A 23,978-nucleotide genomic window follows, 5' to 3' on the forward strand; every position below is an offset into this window, starting at 1 on the left:
GTACATTTTTGCATGAGATGCATTTTGCACATAAGCTAGCATTCATAGGGTGGTTGATTTGTGATAAGGAAATTAACAAAAAATGGCTACCACATATAGCCTACTACAATACACCACACCGAGTTCCGCAGACCCTATTTTGCTGTTTTCATACTATTCATTAGATTTTGTGGATAACTTAATTCAGAATGATATTGTCAGGGAACAGCTCTGGTCTACAGTAGTTAATAATATTTGAAAATTAAGTCATTAGGGCTGGAGACTGTTCACATTAACGACTGAATAATCAATACATTTGGTCTTTTACCAGGTGACTATCAACTCTGGTTGGAGGGGCTGTGTTTTCCTGCATCCTGTAATTCAACCCTCAAACTGCAGCAGACCTTTAAATATCTCCCCTTGAAAAGCAGCCAGCATTCACGTGGTGTAAGGTGAGACATGCCCAGCCCCGGTTGCACCGACCAGTCTGATGTGATCAGTGGATTGAGAGCATGAGTGGTGTGCGCTGCAATCTGGCCACAGACTTCTGATTTTGATTCTTCCTTTAAGCGTCTACTGAACTTTACAGGACTGTTTACAAGCCATTGGAGGTTTGAGTCTCCAAGACTCTCCTTTACCTTTTCTCTCCTGTTTTGAACCAGCATGCATTCTTCTTCTTTTGGCCGGTCTACCCTGAGCACCTTGCAGTGAATGGAGAACATACTGATTCTGCTCCCGAAGCACCGACAGGAACACGGGCTCTGCGGACGCACGGCTGCAGGCACCTCGCTGCAGTTTTTTTTCTACAGAGCAGTTTTCTCCAGGTCTTCAATAGTGACCCACGCTCCCTGTACGCCTCTTTAATGGGATAAATCAATTGGGACTGATCAGGGTCAAAACCAGATCAGATTTGCGAGCCAATTCCATTCTGACTCCCCCCTCCCCCAAGAAAAACTGATTGACCAAGGCAAACCCAACCTTTTTTCTAGTCAAACCCATTGTCTTCCAAAGGCTTCCGCATGGTACTTTGGTCGAAAGAACAAGACAAGCTCCCCGACATCAACATGTCTTTTGGGGCCATCGAAACCAAGAAGGAGGGAGGGCCCTTGACTCCGGCCTTTCTCAACTCCAACTGCACCGTCCATCCGGTGTTCCTCACCAACAATGGCCCGGAGGAGATGAGCAGCCCAGGGCCCGGGGGAGAGCTGGAGCTCACGGAGGTCACAGAGTTCATAGAGAGGGCCGGAGAGTCCGGGGAGAATGAGGAGAGGCCGGAGATCGTGGTGGCCATGGACTGCCGGGCCAACGCCAAAGGCCAGCGCGAGGAGGACGCTCTGCTCGAGAACGCCAGCCAGAGCAACGAGAGCGACGACACCAGTATCGACCAGAGCCCAGAACCTCCACCCCCTCTAAAGGAGACCGCCTTCTCCATCGGCCTACAGGTGGTCGTCCCCTTCCTGCTGGCCGGGTTTGGGACGGTGGCAGCTGGAATGGTGCTAGACATTGTCCAGGTAAGCGATATCTATTATATTCTATAGTTTAGACCATGCTTTTGCAGAGATTCTAATTAGATACTGGCAAATATAAAATAATAGATTCAGCGTGATATATTTCTTTTTTATGCCCTCTTGAAATAGTTCTGAATTGAAACCAATTAGGTTCTGCTCTTGTACAATCCCAAAGCACACATATGAAAACACTAATGGAAAGTAAAACATGTAATGCGGAAGATGGTTGGAAGTTGGAAACAAAAATGTTTTTGGCAAAACTACTTGAATGCAAAATTTCCAGAAGGTGGAATCAGTGATTCTGAAGAAGGCTTACCGAATCGCTGACTCACTCTACCTTTAAAATGGAAGATGGTTGGAAACTGAACAGTTTTTGGCAAGCATACCTCAGTCAGATAGTAATCTAGTTGATTACTAGAATTAGATTAGTTATTTTTACAACAAGAGGATCTCTGATCTATTTAATCTCCTGCAGGTTTAGTGGATTTTACAGCTGTGTCTCTGAGCAGAGACACTGCTCAACTCAAAACATGTGTACTGAGCCTCACAGTGGGATGGGCTTTTCCTTAAAGCATTTGATTCAACTGGTTAATTTAGCCCTGTTTGGCTTGGTGTGTGTCATTGTGCTGCTGGCTTATCTAGAGGCTTGCCTTTTGGGATGGGTGGATGTGAGATTTCTGACACCATTAGGGGTAATTACATATCAATGTTGTCGCCCTAGCCCTGCCTGTCTGTCCCCAAAGCTGGCACATACTGATACACCCAGTGTCACATACTGACCTGTCACACACCCTTCTATTTGGAATCAAGCTTAATTTGATACAATGGAGACAAAGACATAAACTGTGTTTTATTTCAAGGGTTTGGTAGGGATTTGCTGGATCATTCCTTCCTTTAAGTGGCTTATGTCATGCGGCCATTGTTAATAAGAACTTGTTCTATAGACTGACTTGCCTGTAGAAATAAGGTTGAAGTAAAATAAGAATAAAATAAAACTCTGGCAGAGTTAATCCAGCAGCTCCCTACCTAACCCCAATTTAAACGTTTCTTGGTTGCACTAAGTAAAGTCGAAAAGTCTCAATTGCTCTTCTTCCTTCTTTTCTGTTGACTCACTGTAGTCACCGTCTCCCTCATGCGCATGCCAAAGTAATGCTGACAGGTCATATATTTCTCTAAAGTCAGCTTGTGATGCAGATAGGGCTAGAGATTTCAGGCTGCCAGGAAACCATTCCGGGCACATTGTGAACACACTAACTGGTGCCAAACTGGTGGACTCCAAGAACTCAACCAAGAGAGAGAAGGGGAAAGAGGCAGGGGGAATAAGCCTACTTTCTTTGAGACCCTGAAATGGCAGCACACCTCAGTCGAGCTAGAGTCTGCGTCAAAACAAAACACAATGCTGTGTACCAAAGCCTCCATTACCGTGTGGTAAGGTATCGTCACTAAACCAGGAATGCAGAGGTTTGAGGTCAGAAAAGTTTTCATGCTGCCTCAACTTAGGCACCATGCTGCTGCGCTTTCTACAGTTTCCAAAACATTCTGACACGCACCATTCCTTTAAGGGTGAGGCCGGGAGATACAGTATAAGAAATTGAATGTTCAAAGCCATATCTCCCATTTTTTTGTCAGCCATGCTTTATTCCTGCAGGCAAACCTTGAACAAATGATTGCATTGAGATGAAGGTGAAGCTTGATGGTCAGTCTGAAACTGACTGTTCCACAGAACACCTAGCAGGTTGTCTCGCTGCCTAATTCCAAACTCTGTGACACAGTGAAACGCTAACTCAGCTAATCCCCTGTCCTCGCAGGAAAGGTAATTGTCTAACTCTCTCCGTCAATCTGCACCAGTTCTCTTCTAAAAGCAAACTGTAACTTTCTACAGCCTTAAGCTGATGTGTCTGCCTTGCCTGATTTTAGAAGTTGCAGCTTGGACTCTTGAATTACTTGTCTTTTTTTTTGCGTCACTCTAAGGCCTCTCTGAAATGTGACCTCTACTCTGTGGTCACTTTGACTATCTACAGCACACACAGAGAGAGCTTATGGCCTCTTTCCCAATTGTGGTTGGCCCGTAAAGGACTGCCCAGGCTGGTATGGAAGAGTGAGCCGTCTGCATAGTTTTCCTTAGTGACTTGGCAGCAGAATGACCTAAAACTGTCACCGGCTAGGGCCAGAAACTTAGGACTGCGAAGGTGAGCTCACATGGACTAAAGGTTACACATGGTTTGTAAAGGTCATGTAGTGCTTGTTTTCTTGCGAATGCCGGTGTCAAAGGCCAAATGGATTTGCTATCAGAAAAATACACAGTTTCATATTCCGAAACATATTATTCTTTTCACTGAGTCAAACTACAAACCCAGGATGCAGAAAAAGAACAGTTAGTAGAGTAAATCATCATCATCATCTGTCTGTCTATGTCTGCCTCACTGTCTGTCCTGCATTGTAGTGTAAAGTAGTAGTAGTAGTAGTAGTAAAGCAAACATAGAAATAAAATAGGTGTGGGAACCAGCTTTTTCTAAAGAAAAAAAAACAGTAAACAGGAAATCGTAGTCTATACAATTTTTCATACCAGCAACGTCTTCCCTGCCCACCACACACAATTTTGGTCCAACCTACATCCATCTGTTAAACCAGAGCGACAAACTGAAGCACCATTCCAACTACTTGCTTCCAGCCCTGTCTCCATTCACTTAACAAAGGTGATGCTCAAATGTAAGCATTGTTTGTATTATATTCCTTCCAGGATTTTCCTGAACAATACCAGCAAAATATAAAATAGATAATAATTCAAACTTTCTGTGGTGTCCAACCATTTGCATCCCTTATTGCATTGATCAACTGCTTGTTTTCTATTTGTACTAGTCAGTCATTTCCGTCAGCCATAGATGTTTTGTTCTGACAATCATTACCAACATTGGTCTTACAGCTATTAACACTTAACAATATCCAAGACAGCTACTTCGTTGGTAGATTGAAAGGATTAGTAGATTAGAATGCTATTGTCTTGCCCCAAACCCTAGTTACTCTTTCACTCCAGGATCCTCAGGAATCCATTGAGGGTCCCAGATTGTTTATTTGCACTCCCTGTGCTCAGATAGTTCAGGCTCAACACTTCGTCCACCTTCAGCTCGTCATTGGCCACCAACAGTCCACTAAGTCTTCTTTAGGATTTCCCTCTAAGCCTGATCACACTTTTTGTATGTGTGCAAGTTCCTGAGCTTTTAATGACAGTGTTGTGCCTGAAAACTATTTAGCATTTGTGGCACTAGAAAGTATCTTTTCTCCATAGCCCCCTCACCCAACATTAAATCCGAGAATCTGGTTCCTCTTTGTAAATGCCAATAAGGTCTTGTTGTATATGGTTCAACTCCAGTACGCTTGATAATATGTTAAGTTTACCCTCCATGAGGGCAAATGTGTACACGTGTGCACATGTATTCACATGACATTGGATCCAAGCTGTACCCTTCATGCTACAGCAGTATGAACATTAAACATGCACCACCTAATGTGGTTCCTGTGACGCAGCTGGGGTTGAGTTTGATTGCGTGCCGTCAGGTCATCTTTCTACCCAGGACAGAAAGTACAGTGATCACAAATAAAGTGGGGCCCATGTTACTCAACTGGGCAACCCGACCCTCATGGTGCTTGCATACCAGAGCTCCTATAGGTCTGTACACAGAGGTACTGGGGTTGTCCAGTAGAGTTCTTAGAACCGAGGAGGTGGCCATGAGGAGGGGAGGGCTTCTTTGGCCCGGAGCCAGTGATCCATGGAGACAACAACATATATCACCGCAGGGGAGATAGCAGAGTGAGGCAGAAGTAGAGAGAGAGAGACGGAGAAAGCATGAAAACATAAGGCTGTATAAGAAGAGAGGAGTGCTCACAGTGCTGGTAGGTTGGCAGAAGGCAATGAGCCAAGCTGAGGGGCTGACTGTTGGAGTAGCTTGTGCTTGGCCCGATGACAGAAGGAGTTTAATTCACACTGGAGTTTTGGTGCCACACCTAGTGATACAACACAAACTGAACTGCAGACGACACTCCATATCAGCCCTGTACATCTGGATGCACAGTGGGAGCAACATACTGTAGTGAAACAAAAATGCAAGCTCGCTGGTGTTAGAAATGTGGGCCGACAGTGTTTGTGTGTAGCTTTAATGTGAGCTACTCCCTCCCCTGGTCTATTTTCTCCTCTCTTCCCCTTTTCTTTTCCGTGTCAGCCGCTGTGAATATTGATTCAGCTCTAGGACAGACTGGAGCGTAAGTGCTGGGGGCCTTTGGGGCTGACTCCAAAGATAAGCATTTTTTTACTAGAGACAAATCGATGGCCTCAGCCTCAGCAATAGCGTTGTTTCTGGACACAGTAGACCACAAATCTGCTATCACTGCATGAACTCTAAAGGAGGCACAGCAGTCAGGGGACTCACAGGGAACCCACCTTTCAAAAGCTTTCGAAGAGCTTGGAGGGGGGAGGTTATCAAGGGTCAGGTCTAATATTATAAACTATAAATTACGTTTAAGGCCATCTAATAGGATATGGATGCATAGCTGTGCAGGCACATTCTCCTACACGACACACGCTAAACATAATTTGTAATTACGTTTAGCACGTGTCCACCTGCCCACGTTGTCCATTAGCCGGCGTAACTGCTGGCTGAGTTCATTTCATGCCTTGCCTTTGGTTTGGAGAGTAATCCATAGAGCACAATTTAGCTTTTTGATGCTGCGGTAGTGGTTAAGCAGTAAAGCCACTCAGGGACATACTTGTCCTAACACTGTAGCACTCTGAAAGGCTTTAAATGACTTAGTATGTCAAATGGGATTTACTTTTTGTTTTCTATTTCTACCATATGTGTTGTCTCCCATCATGGTTCCACATATTGCCATTTCATTGTACTTTATTTATTCATCCTGACAGTGAGTTCATGTTAGCCAGTTGCAATTTTGAAAATGGGGCACCCAGCAAATGTAATTTGTAATTGACCCGGACGCTGTGTTTTGCCACAGCAATAAAATAAATATGCCGAATTAAGCTACATTTTCAAGTTTTAATTTCCATAAATGTTACATATTATGGTCATTTTCAGGTTCAAAATTGTAATTTGGGTTTCCTCCTGTCAGAAACATCTATTTAAGCCCAGTCTGCCCAGAATCTAACTGCCAGTTTGAATCCAACAGCCAGTTAGATTCAGGGGTATCTTGAGGTGTGCTTACACAAGTGCAGATATTCCCTAAACTTATGTTGGTACTAATGAGGGGGCGTGGCTTCTATTCTAATGACAACGTAAGGGGAGAAAAATCTGACTGGGGTTTTGACAACAGCTTTTCAGAAAGGTGGAGGTGTAGAAAAACTGAGAAAGTTGTTTTTTATACATTGGTAGTATCTAGATACCCTCGGGACCCATATTAATGTTGAAAACTCATAAAAAAGTGCATTTTGCACAAGAGGTGACCTTTAAATAGATTTACAACAAATCCTTTCTCCTAAAAAACTGCAGCTGCAGTAGATGGTGAATAAAGGTGAAAGAGGGAATACTTAAGGGAAAGGGCACAACAATGTAAGCCAAGAGAGGACGATGATAAATCATTTTGGCATTAAGTCCCAGTGACATTGTTCTTGTTAAAGGAGAGCAGAGAGCTGATATGATACATGGTGTAAAGGGTTGGACTATCTAGTCCATCATGCGGGTATAGTTTCACCATTGAATCAATATTTCAGAAAAAGGGTCACAGAGGCAGTCTGATCCCCAAACTAAGGATAAATGATATCTATGACAGTGAACTGTGTCTCTGTGCATGGGATACATTATGTGTGTGCATTATGTTTGATGTTGTGTCACTGATATTTACATGGTGGTCGTTGCAGCACTGGACGGTGTTTACGGAAGTGTCTGAGGTCTTCATCCTGGTTCCAGCACTGTTGGGTCTGAAAGGAAACCTGGAGATGACGCTGGCCTCCAGACTCTCCACAGCGGTAAGAAATGTCTTTGCTTGTGGTGAGGTTGTACCTTCATCACAGATACTTTGTAGTAACCCTCCATTACCAAACAGTATATTTTACCAAAATATTGATTTGAATTAATTATACAGAACAATCTGTAAGTCGTATTATAGTCATGATTTTTTTCTCATTCAGGGTTCGTACAGAGTCTGTAAAGTTTGTAAAATGCTCAATTGAAAATCTTGTGTTTTCAAGGTTTTCCACATTACTGGAAAATCCTGGATTATCTTTATATTGACAAGACTGACTTTAGGATGGTGAATAAAAAAATACTTAGTTTACTCAAAAATAATGTTTGTTTACACCTTCATGCTGACTTCATATTATTTTAAAAATTATAATCAATAAATTATACTAAATGAGGCTCATGTAGCACAAGCATCTTGATTTATAGTGTGTGATTAATTTATTTTAAACAAATATAAAAATAGATTGAAAATAAAAGGTTTTTGTTTTTTAAATCTTCCACGTTATGTGAACGAGTGACTCACTCATCCCCAGAAATATTAATACAACATGCATATTGACACACCTTTTTCTATTGAATTCAATAGTTTTACTAGGAGGAGAGAAGGAAGGGTTATAACCATAAAAGTCATACAAATCCAGGCACTCAAGGTTGGTTACAAAATATGAAAGGCCTTTAAGAAAGCTGTATGAACCCTGGTTATTGTATAACACTGCAAATTCATCAAATTATTGAGAAAAGTTTCCCAATCTCTCTCATTGCCTGGCAACCGCTGTCAACCCCATAAAAGCCGATTGTTCTCGGAGTCAGAGGTCAGATTTGCCAAATATGACCTGGGCCGGACTGATTGCAAAATGTTCTGGTTCTCTGTTTGTTTTTTTAAACCTTTTCACTGCCCTTGCCAAGCCTGTTCACCTGAGCACACAGTTTGGTTTGCTGTGTATAGGTTCGCCTAAAGCATATGTCTAAAGTTTTTGTTGACCTCTAACACCCTCTCAATACCAAAAGATAATTTCAACATAATGTATTTTGTATAGGGGAAGGTGGGGTGATTTGTGCAACTTTTTACTCAAAGTGATTTTAAAGTGAGGCCTTGACAGTTATGTCTCCAACTCAAATATGTACATATATTTCAGGATGTTGTGCATCCCTGGCAATAAAAACTTTGGATCTGGAATAAACTGTTTAAGAAATATAGCTTTCGGGAAAAAAAGTTGTCTTGTCGCACAAATCACCCCACGTAGTGGGGTGATTTGTGCGTCATTGTGTCACAATGACAAAGTCACCATCATCATCTTTCTGGCCATCTGAACTCTCATCAGTGGTGTCGTTAAGTGGAATTGAGATGTCACTCTCTTCTGAGCTACTGTAGACAATCACTTTCTTTTGGTGACCAGCGTATACAGCCATGCCACTGGCACAACTCTCAGAAATGTACTTTGCACTAGTTGCTCCGTGCTTGTGGAACCAACTGCCACCTGACAAATGTGATTCCCCCTACATTTCTGCCTTTAAATCAAGGCTCAAAACCCATATGTACACCCTGGTGTTTCCTCCCCATTAACCTCTGCACTACTTACTTACCTCTGCACTACTATCTGTGTTTATGTGGATGTATGGGCTTTACGTCTTTTATTTTGGTTATTGTTATTTTACCTTCATTGTTTACCTACTGAATGCACTATGTACAGCACTTTGGACAGTGCAAACTGTCATAAATGTGCTTTTATAAATACATTTTACTTACTTACTTACTTATAACTCACCCAGGCCCTTGTGCACAAATCACCCCATCCCCAGAATTTTGGATAATAGGCATGATGCAGCAATTTAGGGTTGACATTGTGCTAACTATATAGACTCAAAGTGTAGCATACCAAAGCACTAAAACATGTGTCAAATGTTTTCAAACGTGTCTATAATTGTTCAGACACAATAATCAAAAAACCTTGATCATGGAAATTTTACTTTGAAAGGCAAAACACAGTTTTTTGAGCTTAAATGTGCTTATATCTTATTCCTTGTGTCTCCCTTCTTTACAGGATGAGTCAAATGGATGGCTCTTCTTAAATATGTGGTCACATTTCCAATTTCTTCCACGGTTTTCTAGAAACAAGGGGTTTTGCAACTTCCAAAATGCACAAATCACCCCACCTTCCCCTATATTAATTTGAACTAATTACACTAAGGTGACATGGCCAAATAAAATACTCTGTAGTCTGTATTATAGTGAAGTTCTTGTAAACCGGTAATTTTTTGCTTGCTATCCATATTCACATTTGGATGGTTAAAAGCTGTTTTGGTTTTTCTGCAGAGTTTCAACAAGCATAATTTAATGCTAAAAAGAACTCTTAAAGAGCGGGAGTATTTCAGCCATGACACTATTCTTGGCCTTTCAGTATTATTTAGCTTAAAGTTTAACTTTACAGACATGTAGTTCAAAGGTATCATTTTCAGCTGGCTTTTCTCAACACACGCCTCATCCTGGCTATAGATGAAGCAGAACTAATGACCTAGTTTCCTTTTGAAAATTAAACACCACTGTTGATTTTTTCAACTGTAAGCCTAATTGGTCAGTATTTGTTTTTAACTGCAGATGTGACGGAGAATCACTCAGTACGTTTACATACACAGTTTAGTCAAGCCCGGTTATAGCTTGACTAGAACATTGAGTTTGACTGTCCACAAATGCTTGAATTATTTTAAAAATGGTCAGTTGGCAACAATATTAAATCTGAAATCACGTGTTGCTCTTCTCAAACTAATCACGTTACTTTAACACGGAACTCTTTGACACAACTTGTGTTGAAGATTAATGTGCAATTATTTTGTCTTATCTGCATAGTTTTCAGCTCAGCAATAACAAGTATTCTCATGTCCGTCAACACAAGTAGACCATAGTCTGGTGCTTGTCTTGATACATTACTGTAAGCTCTCTGCTGGCTGGCCACAGCGGGACCACGTTTGTTTCCATGCCGGCGCTAATTATGAGCAGATTAAAACCACTGCTTATTACTGTAGAGAATCATGTAATCCCTTACTGACTTTAGGAGGTCAATTCACATGACCATGTTTCCTTTCTAATTTTTTTTTCTTTGGTCTGTTTCACCTCTTTGTCCTTGAATAATTTTTTTCTTTTTTCACCATTGTTTATCTGACTAAATGAATTTTTTTCTTAGTTCATTTTGAGCCCTACTTGTGTATTGAGCCTATCAAATATTATATTTACTTTTTGTGATATTTCAAAACACACCACATTGACCACACTGTGATCAAAGGTAATAACCACAACGAGAGCCTCATGCATCCCCATATTATGTGTATTACCGTAGATGTTTTAACTTGTTTTTGCCTACATTGTGAACAATAGATTTGCTCTGTTGTTCAGGCAAGACAATGCAGGTGAATAGGGTTCAAATTTCATTTTATAGATAACATGGATTACTAACATTAAAACAATAAAACTGTTTATTTACAATTTTTCTGAAATGTTTGAATAAATATGCATATGTGTCAATATCTAACTAATTATGCGCACATTTGCATCCCTTTTAAAAGTATGAATCTTTACTTACTCTTACAGATTTTGGATACAGCCTTTTTTCATTGCATAAATCAAAAAATACTGTGTACAGGTCTTAAAATTGCATTTTTGGCAAGATATAATAATGGGCGTTAAAGACGGTTCTATAGGAGAAATATACAGACACAAACAGACAAGGTTTAGTCAAATAAACACCTAATTTTGGACCTTGTATTCATACTAATATGAAAGAAGACATTTTATGGATGCAACATACGTAGAAAAAAATCTCAAAATGGACAACTGCATGAAAAAAAACAATGTGTTTGCCTGCAGTGTCTTCATTTATTAGTTGAAAATGAATGGTATTGTCATTCAACTTTAGAAAATGTAGTGATGCCTTTTCAATAGCAGCGTCCTTCAAGCTGTCATGCATTTTGTTGTCATCCATGAATCACTTTCACAACATTAACCGTGCTGCATCTCTGTAATGATCCAAACACAACTAATCCAGCCGCCCACACACACACACACACAGACACACAATTCTGAGGACATGGCATCATCATCACACATCAACACACATAACACCAGGCAATACTTGTGTGAATTTCCGCAATACAAATCCTATCTGAGAGCAGCTACACTCTCTTTGCATGGGGAGTTCATTGTAAGTCTATGATGCCCTAAATGCTCTCTTCAGATGTCTGTTTTTCTCTTATCTTTTTGCCTGAAACCTTCTTATCAGTATGTGTGGCAGTCTGCTTCCTCTGAAGGACATGCAGAGTAGAGTTATCCATCAACACATGGCACCGATGGGCAAGACATATGTTGGTGTGCTTGTTTAGTTTATTTTATGTGTCAGGGACCATGTACGAAAATAACATTAATCTCATTATCTCACAGAGAGAGGATGCTTTGTGCCAGATTATAGCAGTTTGCTCATTTCCATCTGCTGCCCCCTGTGTAGGTCAATACAGAATACAATACATAAAATAGGCTACAATAAAAAAATTAAATACATAAATACACATCATATCACAATAACCATTTGCCTTTTCAGAATTACACTCATTGAAATAAAAACTAAATCAATAAAACAAAGACTACTAAAACTAAACACGTGTGCGCATGATTGGTTATTTACGATTCATTTCTTGTAATGCTGTGTTTATCTGGCAGATCCATAAAGTTGTAATCATGCACTGTTCCAAACACACACACTGCAGTTGCGTCAGTCAGGCTAGTGAGTTGTCCCCCTGACGAGCTGCTGCCAGTTGTTTTGGTCAGTCGAGGAAGGAGGGACACTGTGTGAGATTTGAGAAGGAGAGAAAAGCCACACACTCTCAGTGAAATCCAATCAGTTGTGTAACCTTTGTATGGTAAAAAAAACGTTGATTAATATATATTTTAGTGGTCATCATGGCTAACTATACCTTCCATGTGTTTTGCACTTTGACCTTAATGTCTCTAATCCTTGTCATATTTATTCTGTTCGTTGCATTTGTCATTTTGAGTGGTAGAAGGGAGTTACTGTAAGAGGATCCAGGCAATGTTTCAGTGTGTAAAAAGTCAATATACGCATAAGACAACAATAAAGCTGCACTCATCTAGCTACAGTAACTGATATGCAATCATAGCATTTTGATCTATTTCAGACATAGAATCATTTTAAATGCTCTGGCAATGTGTTTTTAGCTGACAGACCGATGTAGCTCGAGTAATTATGGTTATTATAACCTTAGTCTTGTTATCTTTCCCTCCTGATTGTACAAAGATAATTGCTGAGTGACATTTCAAACAAATTGAAATTATTCTCCAAACATTCAAATCCCTTACATCATTATGAGATTATGATGTTTGGATGTGTCCAGATGTTTCCCTTCTCTCTGCATGTAAACGCTACAGAGTTAGAGAAAGGAAGAGGAGATCCACTGTTTGTGCATTAGGATCATAGCTCTGAACACACTGTAGCCCACTGTAGCCAAGGCCACTTGACACTTGAGACTATCACTGTGTATGCGTGTGCGTGTGTGTGTGTGTGTGTGTGTGTGTGTGTGTGTGTGTGTGTGTGTGTGTGTGTGTGTGTGTGTGTGTGTGTGTGTGTGTGTGTGTGTGTGTGTTAGGGGAGATGAGATAAGTGGAGTCTGCCGCAGGGTGGGGGAATCAGATCAAAGTGTCTTTTGTCCAGAGAACTGACATCTGATTGTTCTGATGGGACCAAGGGCCAACAGCATGGACACACACACACACACACACACACACACACACACACACACACACACACACACACACACACACACACACACACACACACACACACACACACAGTACAAACACATACACAGATGATAATATGCTGACCTTGTGTGCTCTTTTCTCTCTTTCAGGCTAATATTGGCCAGATGGACACAGCCAAGGACATGTGGAAGATGGTGATGGGGAACTTGGCCCTGATCCAGGTAAATGAGACACACGTGTAGAGGACACTCCAGTGGCCAGGTTTCTTTTTACTTATAAATATATCACCACGAAACTTTGCCAATTGAACACAGACATTAAAACAATTATTGTTCGTATTACATTTTTTCCCCGTAACTTTTGAATAAATATGCAAATTTGGCTATTTCTAAGTAATTATGCATTAATTTGCATCTATTTAAAAAGGAAAAAAAATCTCAATGTTGGATGAAAGCTCCAGGATCTAAAATCTGACTTTCATTTTGACAACATATTAGTGTCTAAAGTTTATGGATACAGCCTTTCTCATTTTATAAAACAAAAAATACTATGTATAGATCATAAAAAAGCATTCTCTGCTTGTTTTTAAGAAAAAGCGAACTTCAGAATAGTGCAAAGAATGATAATGGAAATAATTTGGAGCTTTCATTCATACTGGTACGACAAAATGGACCAGTTCTTGAAAAAAAGGTTTCGCCTTCAGTGTCTCATACCCTCTTTTAAAATTAATTTTAGATAAGATATACAGCTGCTTGTATAGATCTTTATTTTAATTTGGTCGCATTCTTGTCCTTGTTCGAGAATTGTGAAATAATCAATGTTTCTTTAAGAGACGCTGACCGAGTTGTCTCTAGATTGCTTACCCACCTAGGAAACCCAGGTTCTCATGTACGTACATGACATTCCAGGAGTCAAATTACTTCCAAACCATGGAACAGTCAGGTTCATAAGTGCACTGTGTGTACAGTAAACAGAGTGACTGCTCCTTACCGGGCACACGAGTAGCATGCCTCTTGGCGTCACAAGGAGTCACACAATTAAAATGCAAGCACAGATTTGAGCCCTTTGCTACTCCTGCACTCCTCCGTTCCAAATCACATACTCTTTTTTTTATTCTACATACTACATCTGATCATAATAACTATCTAGTTAGCATGCAGTAGGCATACAATTGGAACATACTTTTACTAATTTATTTCATCATAACATTGCGCCCACATCTTGCCTCTTGGTTATGTATCTGTCTCATCGCCAGTTGTTTTCATACGGAGGCTCCATCGATGTGACGTCACGTCCGGTGTGCACTGGATTGTGGGTCAGAATCGCCCAAATAGCATGCTGATTTCAACACAAAAAAATCTTGGCAGGATGTAGTAGACATCCGGGTATTTTTAGGCATGCTTAAATCCGACCGCAACATTTGGGACATATCCTAAATCTCTTTTCTGCCATACTAAATAGCAGGAATGTATGGAGATTGGAACGCCGAGTACGTTTCCTCTTATTGCCTGATCTGACCTTTAGAATGATACAGATGTAAAGTGGTCCCACCCCAACAGGTGCAACCAAACTGTGTGAAGAGTCATGGAGATGTCAGTGGAGCCCAGGCTAAAAATAAACTTGGGCATTGAGCATTTAGCACATGTGAGAGGAAATAGCATGGGCAGGAAACTGAGGGAGCTAGCGTGACTGTTGGACTAATGACAGTATTACATAACTTGTGAATCACCAGTATGTACATAAACAAGCATACAGTACAAACAAACAATATTTGCAGAATAAGATGTAAGTTTCAACCCCCTCTGGACATAAAGTAATGGTATATCTATGAATTAAGGCGAGACACAGCATGCACAAACATCACTTTTTAAAGCACCGCTCAATTTTGCGATTTTTGTCTATTTTGCTTCCATAACATGTCTTCTTTCATACTAGTATAAATCAAAGGTCCAAAATGTACATTTAGGTGTTTATTTGACAACAGCTTGTCTGTTTGTGTCTGTACATTATCTCAGGCAATGTGAAACGCTGATCAAATGTAACAAAAAAGTCTTGCATAGATCTGGAGTTTACAGGATCACTGTAATCGATAGCTTCAGGATGCATTTAATGTGTGTGTGTGTGTGTGTGTGTGTGTGTGTGTGTGTGTGTGTGTGTGTGTGTGTGTGTGTGTTTAGGTCCAAGCCACGGTGGTGGGCTTCCTGGCCTCCATAGCTGCAGTGATCTTCGGCTGGATTCCAGAGGGGAACTTCAGGCTGGGCCACGCCGTGCTGCTGTGTGCCTCCAGTGTGGCTACAGCCTTCATCGCCTCTCTGCTGCTAGGTATGGCCTTGTGTGTGTAAACGGCTTGTCATCAGGCATGGCAGGGGCTACATTTGACCTCTGATCCGACCAGCCACCTGCTGAACTACACAATGTAACTTTTTTATCTTATATAGTAAAATAAATAGTCCTGTTTAACTTATGCCCAGTGATGCTTTGAGCTAAATATTATCATGCTAACACGCCATCAATTTTCTGTGAGAGAAGGCATATCCACTGCTCTTGCCACAAGACGACTATGTTTATCGTAAACTGCAGTGAATAAATTTCAATTGCTGTAGGAAACAGAAGCATTCAAAGTATCGGTGTGTGGGGGGAAATGTAACACTGGTTTATTCCATTTGAAATATCTAAAGGTTCCCTGCCGCTCTTTATATGCTCTAGGACTTCTCACATGTTTTTTACACTACATGCAGGTTTTGTTTTGGCCAAGCTTCAACTTTCCCCGATGGAAAACAAAAGAATCCCCATCCATTCTCCTGGAAAAAACTCCTTCCTTTTTTTTTGCTCCTTCCACTTTGTTTGAAGTGAACAGCCAATAAGAGAAGACAGACGGTTACACTGAAGAACACATTTTACATAGAATAGATCACACATATTACCATGTGCAGCTGTGTGTGTGTGTGTGTGTGTGTGTGTGTGTGACAGTGCCCTCTCCATGTAACCCCACAGGCCTAATTATGATCGGCGTGATCATCGCAGCCAGAAAGGTGGGCATCAACCCGGACAACGTGGCCACACCCATTGCTGCTAGTCTGGGAGACCTGATCACCCTGTCCCTGCTGGCAGGAGTCTCAACAGGACTGTACCAAGAACTAGGTAACACACACACACACACACACACGCATGCACACACACACACACACACACACACACACACACACACACACACACACATTTTGCTTAATTTTTATGTGTCTGGGGTGGAACGATATCGTAGTTCTTGAACTGCTACAAGAATAAAAACTACAGAAAGAAACTACAGTAAATAGATGGTTTTCCTCATCCCATAATGCATAGCGTAGCTGGCTACCGGAGTTTGTTACGCAGAGCTTCCTGCTGTTGGGTCGGGCTCAGTCAGATCAAGGTCTCACCACAAACGAACCACACCAGAATTAGTTTGGAAGCTTGAGAAGACCACCTCTTCAACAAGGTCTTGGTAAGCTTGTTTGGTTAAATTTTGGTGAACCCCCGAGTGTAATTGCTGTGTGCAAACAAACCCCAGCAAAGTTGAAAATGAACCCAATTTATTTTTAAATCGAACCAAACACGGCAGGTGTGAAAAGGCCTTTAGTATCTAATGTAAGGTTGTCAGACCTCAAAGTTGTCGTTTTATTTTATCCATCACAGGTACATTCAAGGTCAAAGACAAAGTTTTTTTATTGTCAGTTCTGATATATGCAAGACATACATCAGAATCGAAATGGCGTTTATCTCTGACCCACGGTGCAATAGGAATGATAAAGAAATATAGAGTAGAATAAGATAAACATAAACATAAACAATATTTACATTAGATACATTTTAAATACTAAGTAGTGCAAGGAATTTGTTGTATAATATAAAACATTATATATAAAATAGAATAGAAAGTAAAAAGTAGATAAGTTAAATTGAAATATGCAATGTGATGAACAATATTTACAATACGTGCAATATGCAGTCAACTGGATGTATTCAGCTGGTTAACGTGAGCGGAGGACGTCTTTGTTGTTTTGATGTAGATTTCACTCATTCCATGTGTGCATACAGGGCAGGCTTCACTGTGAGTGGGAAAATAAATAGATGGTGCAGACGAGATTTAAAAATGTACATTCACTAGTTTAAAGCAAATATTGCTGCTCCTATGGCTTTATTCTGACATCAAATTCAAAAAAAGTCACACACATAAAAACAGTAACAAATACACACCAATCCAGACTCTATAATAGTTTCCACACAGACAGACAAGCAGACACACACACATACACACACACACACACACACACACACACACACACACACACACACACACACACACACACACACACACACACACACACACACACACAGGAGCAACGGAACTGTCCTGACCAGAGTGTGTAGTAATCTTTTACAGTCTTTCTCACTTTAAAAGCCACACAGCCAGTTACTATATTGGGCTCCGTCTAGGTTACTTTAGCTCAAAAACACAATAACACAGCTGCTGTCTGGGTGTTGTGTACCTAAGTGATCTGCCTAGTCAAATGTTGTGTTTGTTGGTTTGAATCATCTGTAGTGTCAATGGAGCAGCAACATTGCCCCCTAGAGGCAACGCCAGGGATTAATAGCCTATTACTACTATTACTTCTGTTTATTCCTCACAAGCGCAGTGCACTGCAGAACTCTATTAGTTGAATGTCAAACTCAGTTTTGTCGGATTATGGATCAGATTGAAAGGGTTTAACCTGTAGTGTGTTATTATAGACGTTATTGTTTTTTTGAATTATTACATTGTTCTTTCGTTGAATTGGTTTGGACTGAATCTGCATTAAAAGTGGCTAGAAAAAATGCTATAATGAGGAGATATTCACTGATTTTGACAAAAAAGTGATTTTGAAAACTGACTCAGCCTTTAACGTGAAGGTTTAACAATCAACAGTTATTCCTATAAGCAATTTTCTTTAGAAATGTGCAAAATTGGTAGTACAATTGTACATTTCCTGTGCACTAATGAGACTATCGGGACTATCTCCTGGTAGAAATCATAGAAAATATAGTCATCCTATTGAGGGATACTAACCTTGGTTGCAGCACCACAGCTCACGTATAAATGATCCTCCTTGTTAACACTTAACCTGTCTCATTGTAAGAATAAAATAGAGGTTGTACAACATGTTGTCATTGTGTCGAATTTACAGAAACTACCAACATGAACCATTCTGATTGGAATACAAAGAAAGGGTGAGGTCATGAATGGCACTGATGAAAAATACATCAAAATAAAGTCCCCCTTGTGTTGTTCCCATGCAGAGCATAATGACTACGCCAACCCGCTGGTGTGTTCTGTGTTCGTGGCGCTGTGCCCCCTGTGGGTGCTGATCGCGCGCAGGGTCCCGTCCACCAGAGAGCTGCTCTACTCGGGCTGGGAGCCTGTCATCATCGCCATGGCCATCAGCAGGTACAGCGCTACATTTACCAGCAGAAAAAAACACATACTGTAGCCATGGTGTTTAGGTTGTGAAGGCCTATTCCACTACTTATGCATGTTTTCCAATAAATGTTTTTTGACTCAATTTTTTTTCCTTCAAAATAATTATGAATGATAACAAACTGTTAATAAAAATAAGACTGTACATTTTGGTCGCCTTTTTACACAATCATCTTCAAGATGTTTACTTTTGCGTTAAGGTCAAATTTGCTTCCACTTTGAAATGATGAACTGTAACTAAAGCAGTTCTAAATATGACCACTAGTGGTGGAAGCAGTATTCAGTCTCTTTACTTAAGTCAAACCATACTGTGAAAATACTACACTACAATTAAAAAGTGCTGCATTTCAAACATTCAACGTCAGTAAAAGTATGTTGAAGTAATCAGCAAGGTACTTTGAGTAGAAGTCCTTATAGCACAGTCAAATGTTCCCTGTCTGTGTTTTCCTATTATATCGTATTGGTTTCATTTTCCTGCGGTATTATTTTAATATTTATCTAACTATATTAAATCTTAATTTGTACCAGGGACCAGACACACATAGAAACCGATCATCTCTACTACAAATGGAAGAACTACATTTGTACACCCACACAGACACAAGAGCACACAGAGACCTGCGCAATTATCAAGATATAACAGCCAAAGTTATAACCATGTTGTCAAAGAGCTAAGCTAACTGGATACTTAAATGTCCAGTTTTTAATATATATGGAAATCTGTGCAGGTTGACATATTTTCAGGGAGCATATTCCATTCTTGTATGGCTTTAAAAAAGAACATCTACAACAATAAATGATATTCTATAAGATCATCTCATGTATGGTATCAATTACCTTTACTGTACACTCTTTTTTAGTGTTGGTGGTTTGATCCTGGACAAGACTGTTACGAACCCAAACTTTGCTGGAATGGCTGTCTTCACCCCAGTCATCAACGGTGAGGAGTCTAAAAAACACAATAAACAAAGATGAAATGGCTGGGAATAAGATATGGCAAAAGAAAATATGTATACCGAATGTTACGGATAATTATAACGAAAAACAAACAGGCATTGATCTTGGTAGAGGTTGACATGGCTGCTTCTACACTTTATAGGCATGTTATGATCATTTTGAATTGAATTGAAAATGTGTTTATAACATACAGTGAAGAAAAAAAAGCTAAGGAAAAACTCATATTTACAAATTATGAACATAAACTATCCAACAGTTGCTTTACAAGTTCGAAAAAACTCCTATTCATATGCGTCTTGTGTCCTATATTTTTTCCTTTGTGTTTCCCTGTTACCAGGTGTGGGAGGGAACCTGGTGGCGGTGCAGGCCAGCAGAATCTCCACCTATCTGCACATGAACGGGCTGCCCATGGGGGATCCAAACCCCGTCCCTAGGAAGTGCCCCACACCCTGCACCTCCTTCCTGGGCTCCTGTAAGTGGAACGTTCCACCCCCACGCTTTGACCTCATGGAAACATACCTTACCACCATGAAATTGGTCTTTTTATTATTGGGATTTTATGAGAGGTTCACCCATGCCCTATATTTCCAGTTTAACATGCCCTCAAAATGACTTACACACCTCATGGTAGGCCTATAGCTTATTGAGGTGAATCTTTAAAGGTCACATATTATGCAAATTGTTCAGCTTTCGAAATTGTAATTTGGGTTTCTACTAGAAACTGTTTTCATGGAGTAGTAGTGTCCAAAGAAAAACTTTATATTTCTTAAGGCCAGGACACACCGGCCCGATAATCGGGCGTCCGACATGGTCGGAGAGTCTGGAGGGGGACACGAATCTGTTTGGTGTGTTTGGTGACGTCGGCCGTCGTAGGTGACGTCGGGCTTCTTTTCAGCCGATTCAACATGTTCAATCAGCGTCGTCTTTCAGCCGGAGCAATCTGATTGGTGGAGAGCTAGCCCGTCTCTGCTCTGCCACGGCAGCGGAGCAGATAGGCCTATTACTTTCACTTTTGTCAAACACTATTTAGGATTTTTAAGCTATCAACAGAATCGGAGAATGTTCGGATTGTTATATAGGCTTAACACAATCAGCACACAACATTAGATTGTCCGTGCAAGACGTTCACATGTTTTCAGAAATAGTCGAGGTAGGCTAGTTTGGGCGAGGTGTGTGTGTGTGTGTGTGTGTGTGTGCAGCATGCATTCTCTCCGTTATAATGACGACCAATGTTATGATAACAGCCTACTTAATTTCATCCGGCGCAAGCGCAGAACGTACGGCAAGTCAGTAGTAGGCTTGGTGTGTTCTTCTCACGGTGACCGTCGGGGAGAATGGAGCTGCCTGAATCGGCAGACTCCATTTTCTGCCGACGGTCGGTAGTCGGACCGGTGTGCCTCTGTCTGAAACGGTTTAAGAGCCTGTCTCTTGCCTTCCAAAAAGCACAGTCTGCTCTGATTGGCCCTAAATCTAACTGCTGGCTTGAATCTAACTGACAGTTAGATTCAAACACACCTCCACAGGTGGATAAGTTAGGTCTGTCTTCCTGACCCCGAAACACACAGCTCACCATGGGTCTTGGTGGATCCCAATATGTTAGAGAGATCTTATTTTCCAGGTGAGAATAGTACCAGTTCCCTTGAATCTGAAACCCACTCTCTTCAGGAGCAGGCTTGTTGAATTGTAAGTCCAAGCACAAGCTTACAGTTATCTGACTGGGCTTTTTAAAACCAGGTTGTCAGAGAGGCGAAGGTGGAGAAAAAGAGAGACAGGGTTGTTTTTTCTCATACTTTTGTATCTAGTCATATTAATGTTGAAAGAATTTTTTAAAAAGTGAATTCTGCATAATACGTGAATCTTTAAAATATTTTATTTATTTCTCTTCTAGCTGTGAACTCTCGCTCGGCCCGTGTGCTCTTCCTCCTGGTGGCTCCAGGTCACATCGTCTTCCTCTACACCATCAACTCCCTGAGGGGGGGACACACCACACTCACACCCATCTTCATTAGCTTCTACCTGGCTGCTGCACTACTACAGGTATACACACTATGCCAAACACTCACTCTCTCTTATTTACTCCCTTGTTTGTTGTGGCTTAGGACAGTACAATATCTAGAAAAGTCCCCGGATGCAAAGTACGTGTGCAATATTGAATACTACAAATTGAAAATATTAACCCCAACCGAGGATTTGGATAATCGTGACACCCCTATGATAATTAACTCAGAGTATTGAAATAACACAAAGCCTCGATCTCTCTCTCACGAAGCTCAAGAAGAAGGTGACAGAAACCGTTCCTGTAACTGTCGGTGCATTTTTAATGTAGAAATGGGTAAAGGTTGCTCATCCTGGTTAGCTTAGCTCAAACACTGGTAGTCAAGGGGAGTAGCTCAAATATAAACTTTACAACATCACTAAATGCTCCTGTGTGCTTGTTGGGACTTATTTCTTTACCACGTTATGTTGCGCTCTATAGTATTACATGTTATGCCATTTAAAAAATTAAAATACAGAGTGGTAGGAAACCAGAGGCAAAAAGCAAAACATTTTAAATGTTGAACTATTCATTTAAGTTGCATTGCTTCAAACTCAGTGAAGGGTGTTATGGGTAACTGTAACTGTAGGTATCTGACACGCATACACAGCCTGATGTCACATCATCAATATTTTTATTTACTTTTTGCTAGACAGTTTTAACCACTACAGATTATGTTTACTCAGTGATTCTTGAGAAGTGGGACAAAACAGGGTGCAATGTTGAAAAAATACAAACCCTATGTTTCGGCAAATTACATGTATGTATCCAACATATACTAAGCTAGTGAGCTAAGCTTTGACACAACCTCCCAGCTTTTGTTTTTTTTTACCGTCATTGGCCTATCACCACCGTCAGATGTCAACTCCGTCAGATTTCCTGTCTGACGGTGTTGACATATTTAACGTTACTTAAACAGAACAAATGGAATTTATCTAGTGGCCATTTGGTTTTTCTGTTGATGTTAGGTGCTAGTATGAACTACTTCAGGAAAATAAAATGATCAAAAAATGTCAAACAACTTCTTAAGAAATTGTAAGTCGGTGTTGACATATTATGGTTGTGACGCAGGACTTTCAAGATTCGGAATGTAAAATATTCTAAAACTGCAACACTTATCAGAGCCTGTCTGACTCTAATGTACTCTGCAGATGTAGAATTTGACAAGAGGTCCTTCAAAGTGACAGCTGCCCCTTATTTTGCCTGATTTTATTACATTTTAATTAAATGTCTGACGGTGTTGACCTAAAGTGGTCCCACCACTTAGAAACCATATAAAACATGAATGTGTTGTAAAAAAAACAGTTTTTATTGATATGAGAGATTATTTAGTGTTGTGTTTGATGAAAAAAGCTATTTTTAATCATTAAAGTACATTTTTAATAGGTATTATTGCATATGAAAGATTGAAACCTTCTCTGAGATATGTAGATATGGAAGACAGCCTTTTGTCCCGGTTCTCAAGAATCACTGAACTTGTGCTTGGTCCTCCCTCCAGGTGCTCATCCTCCTCTACCTGGCAGACTGGATGGTTCACTGGATGTGGGGCCGAGGGATGGACCCCGACAACTTCTCCATCCCTTACCTGACCGCCCTGGGTGACCTGCTGGGGACCGGCTTCCTCGCCCTCTGCTTCCACATGCGCTGGTTTTTGGGGGACAGAGACAGCAACCCGGGCAACTGACTGAATGCCTGCACTGATACACGGGAAAAACAATTCAAATACTGTATACGCTTGCATTGCACGGACGGTGACAAACATCACACACGTACGCCCGGAGCACTTAGCCTGAAAGTGGACATCGTCTATAATAAAAAAGGGCTTATCTCTCCTGTAAGACTCTGATGGATGGTGTAGCAGTGCATACGTATAAGGCAGTAACTTCTCATGTTCAGGATATCGGGGACACTGATGCAGCGCAGCAACAGCCCACATTCTTGACAGTATATGCGTTTCACCTTAGAAACAATGGAGACAAACACATCTCCAACTCAACAACTGAAAAGAAAAACTCCACCCCTTTAAATCCAGCCCCACAGACTGCTATATTTCCCTTAACTAAAAGTCCTACTACTTTTGCTATCGTTAACACCATAGACAAAAATAGAAAAATATGCGTTTGATATGGATGGATATCCGTTCTACGTACAGGGCCGCTCCTCATTATTTTCAATGGGGATGCTAGGCCTCCGGTTTTTAAAATATCCAGTTTTAACACTGGAAATCTTACTGAAGATTAAAGATTCAGTTGACAGAAGACTGCAAAAAACAATTTCG

General features: G+C 40.7%; 1 protein-coding gene across 1 annotated transcript; it reads left to right on the plus strand.

The window, feature by feature from the left end:
* Nucleotides 1–998: 998 nt before the first annotated feature.
* On the plus strand, nucleotides 999–23,384 carry slc41a1 (solute carrier family 41 member 1; the record flags this gene model as incomplete). The annotated part of the gene is made up of 10 exons (XM_080025524.1): nucleotides 999–1,490; nucleotides 7,351–7,458; nucleotides 13,367–13,438; nucleotides 15,395–15,539; nucleotides 16,212–16,358; nucleotides 18,531–18,678; nucleotides 19,569–19,648; nucleotides 20,003–20,137; nucleotides 21,554–21,702; nucleotides 23,199–23,384. The coding sequence occupies 10 exons, from the start codon at nucleotides 999–1,001 to the stop codon at nucleotides 23,382–23,384; spliced, it is 1,662 nt and encodes a 553-aa protein (XP_079881650.1).
* Between the last annotated feature and the right edge of the window lie 594 nt (nucleotides 23,385–23,978).

The sequence above is a fragment of the Ammodytes marinus genome, assembly GCF_949987685.1.
Source record: "Ammodytes marinus genome assembly, chromosome: 4".
Taxonomy (NCBI): Eukaryota; Metazoa; Chordata; class Actinopteri; order Uranoscopiformes; family Ammodytidae; genus Ammodytes; species Ammodytes marinus.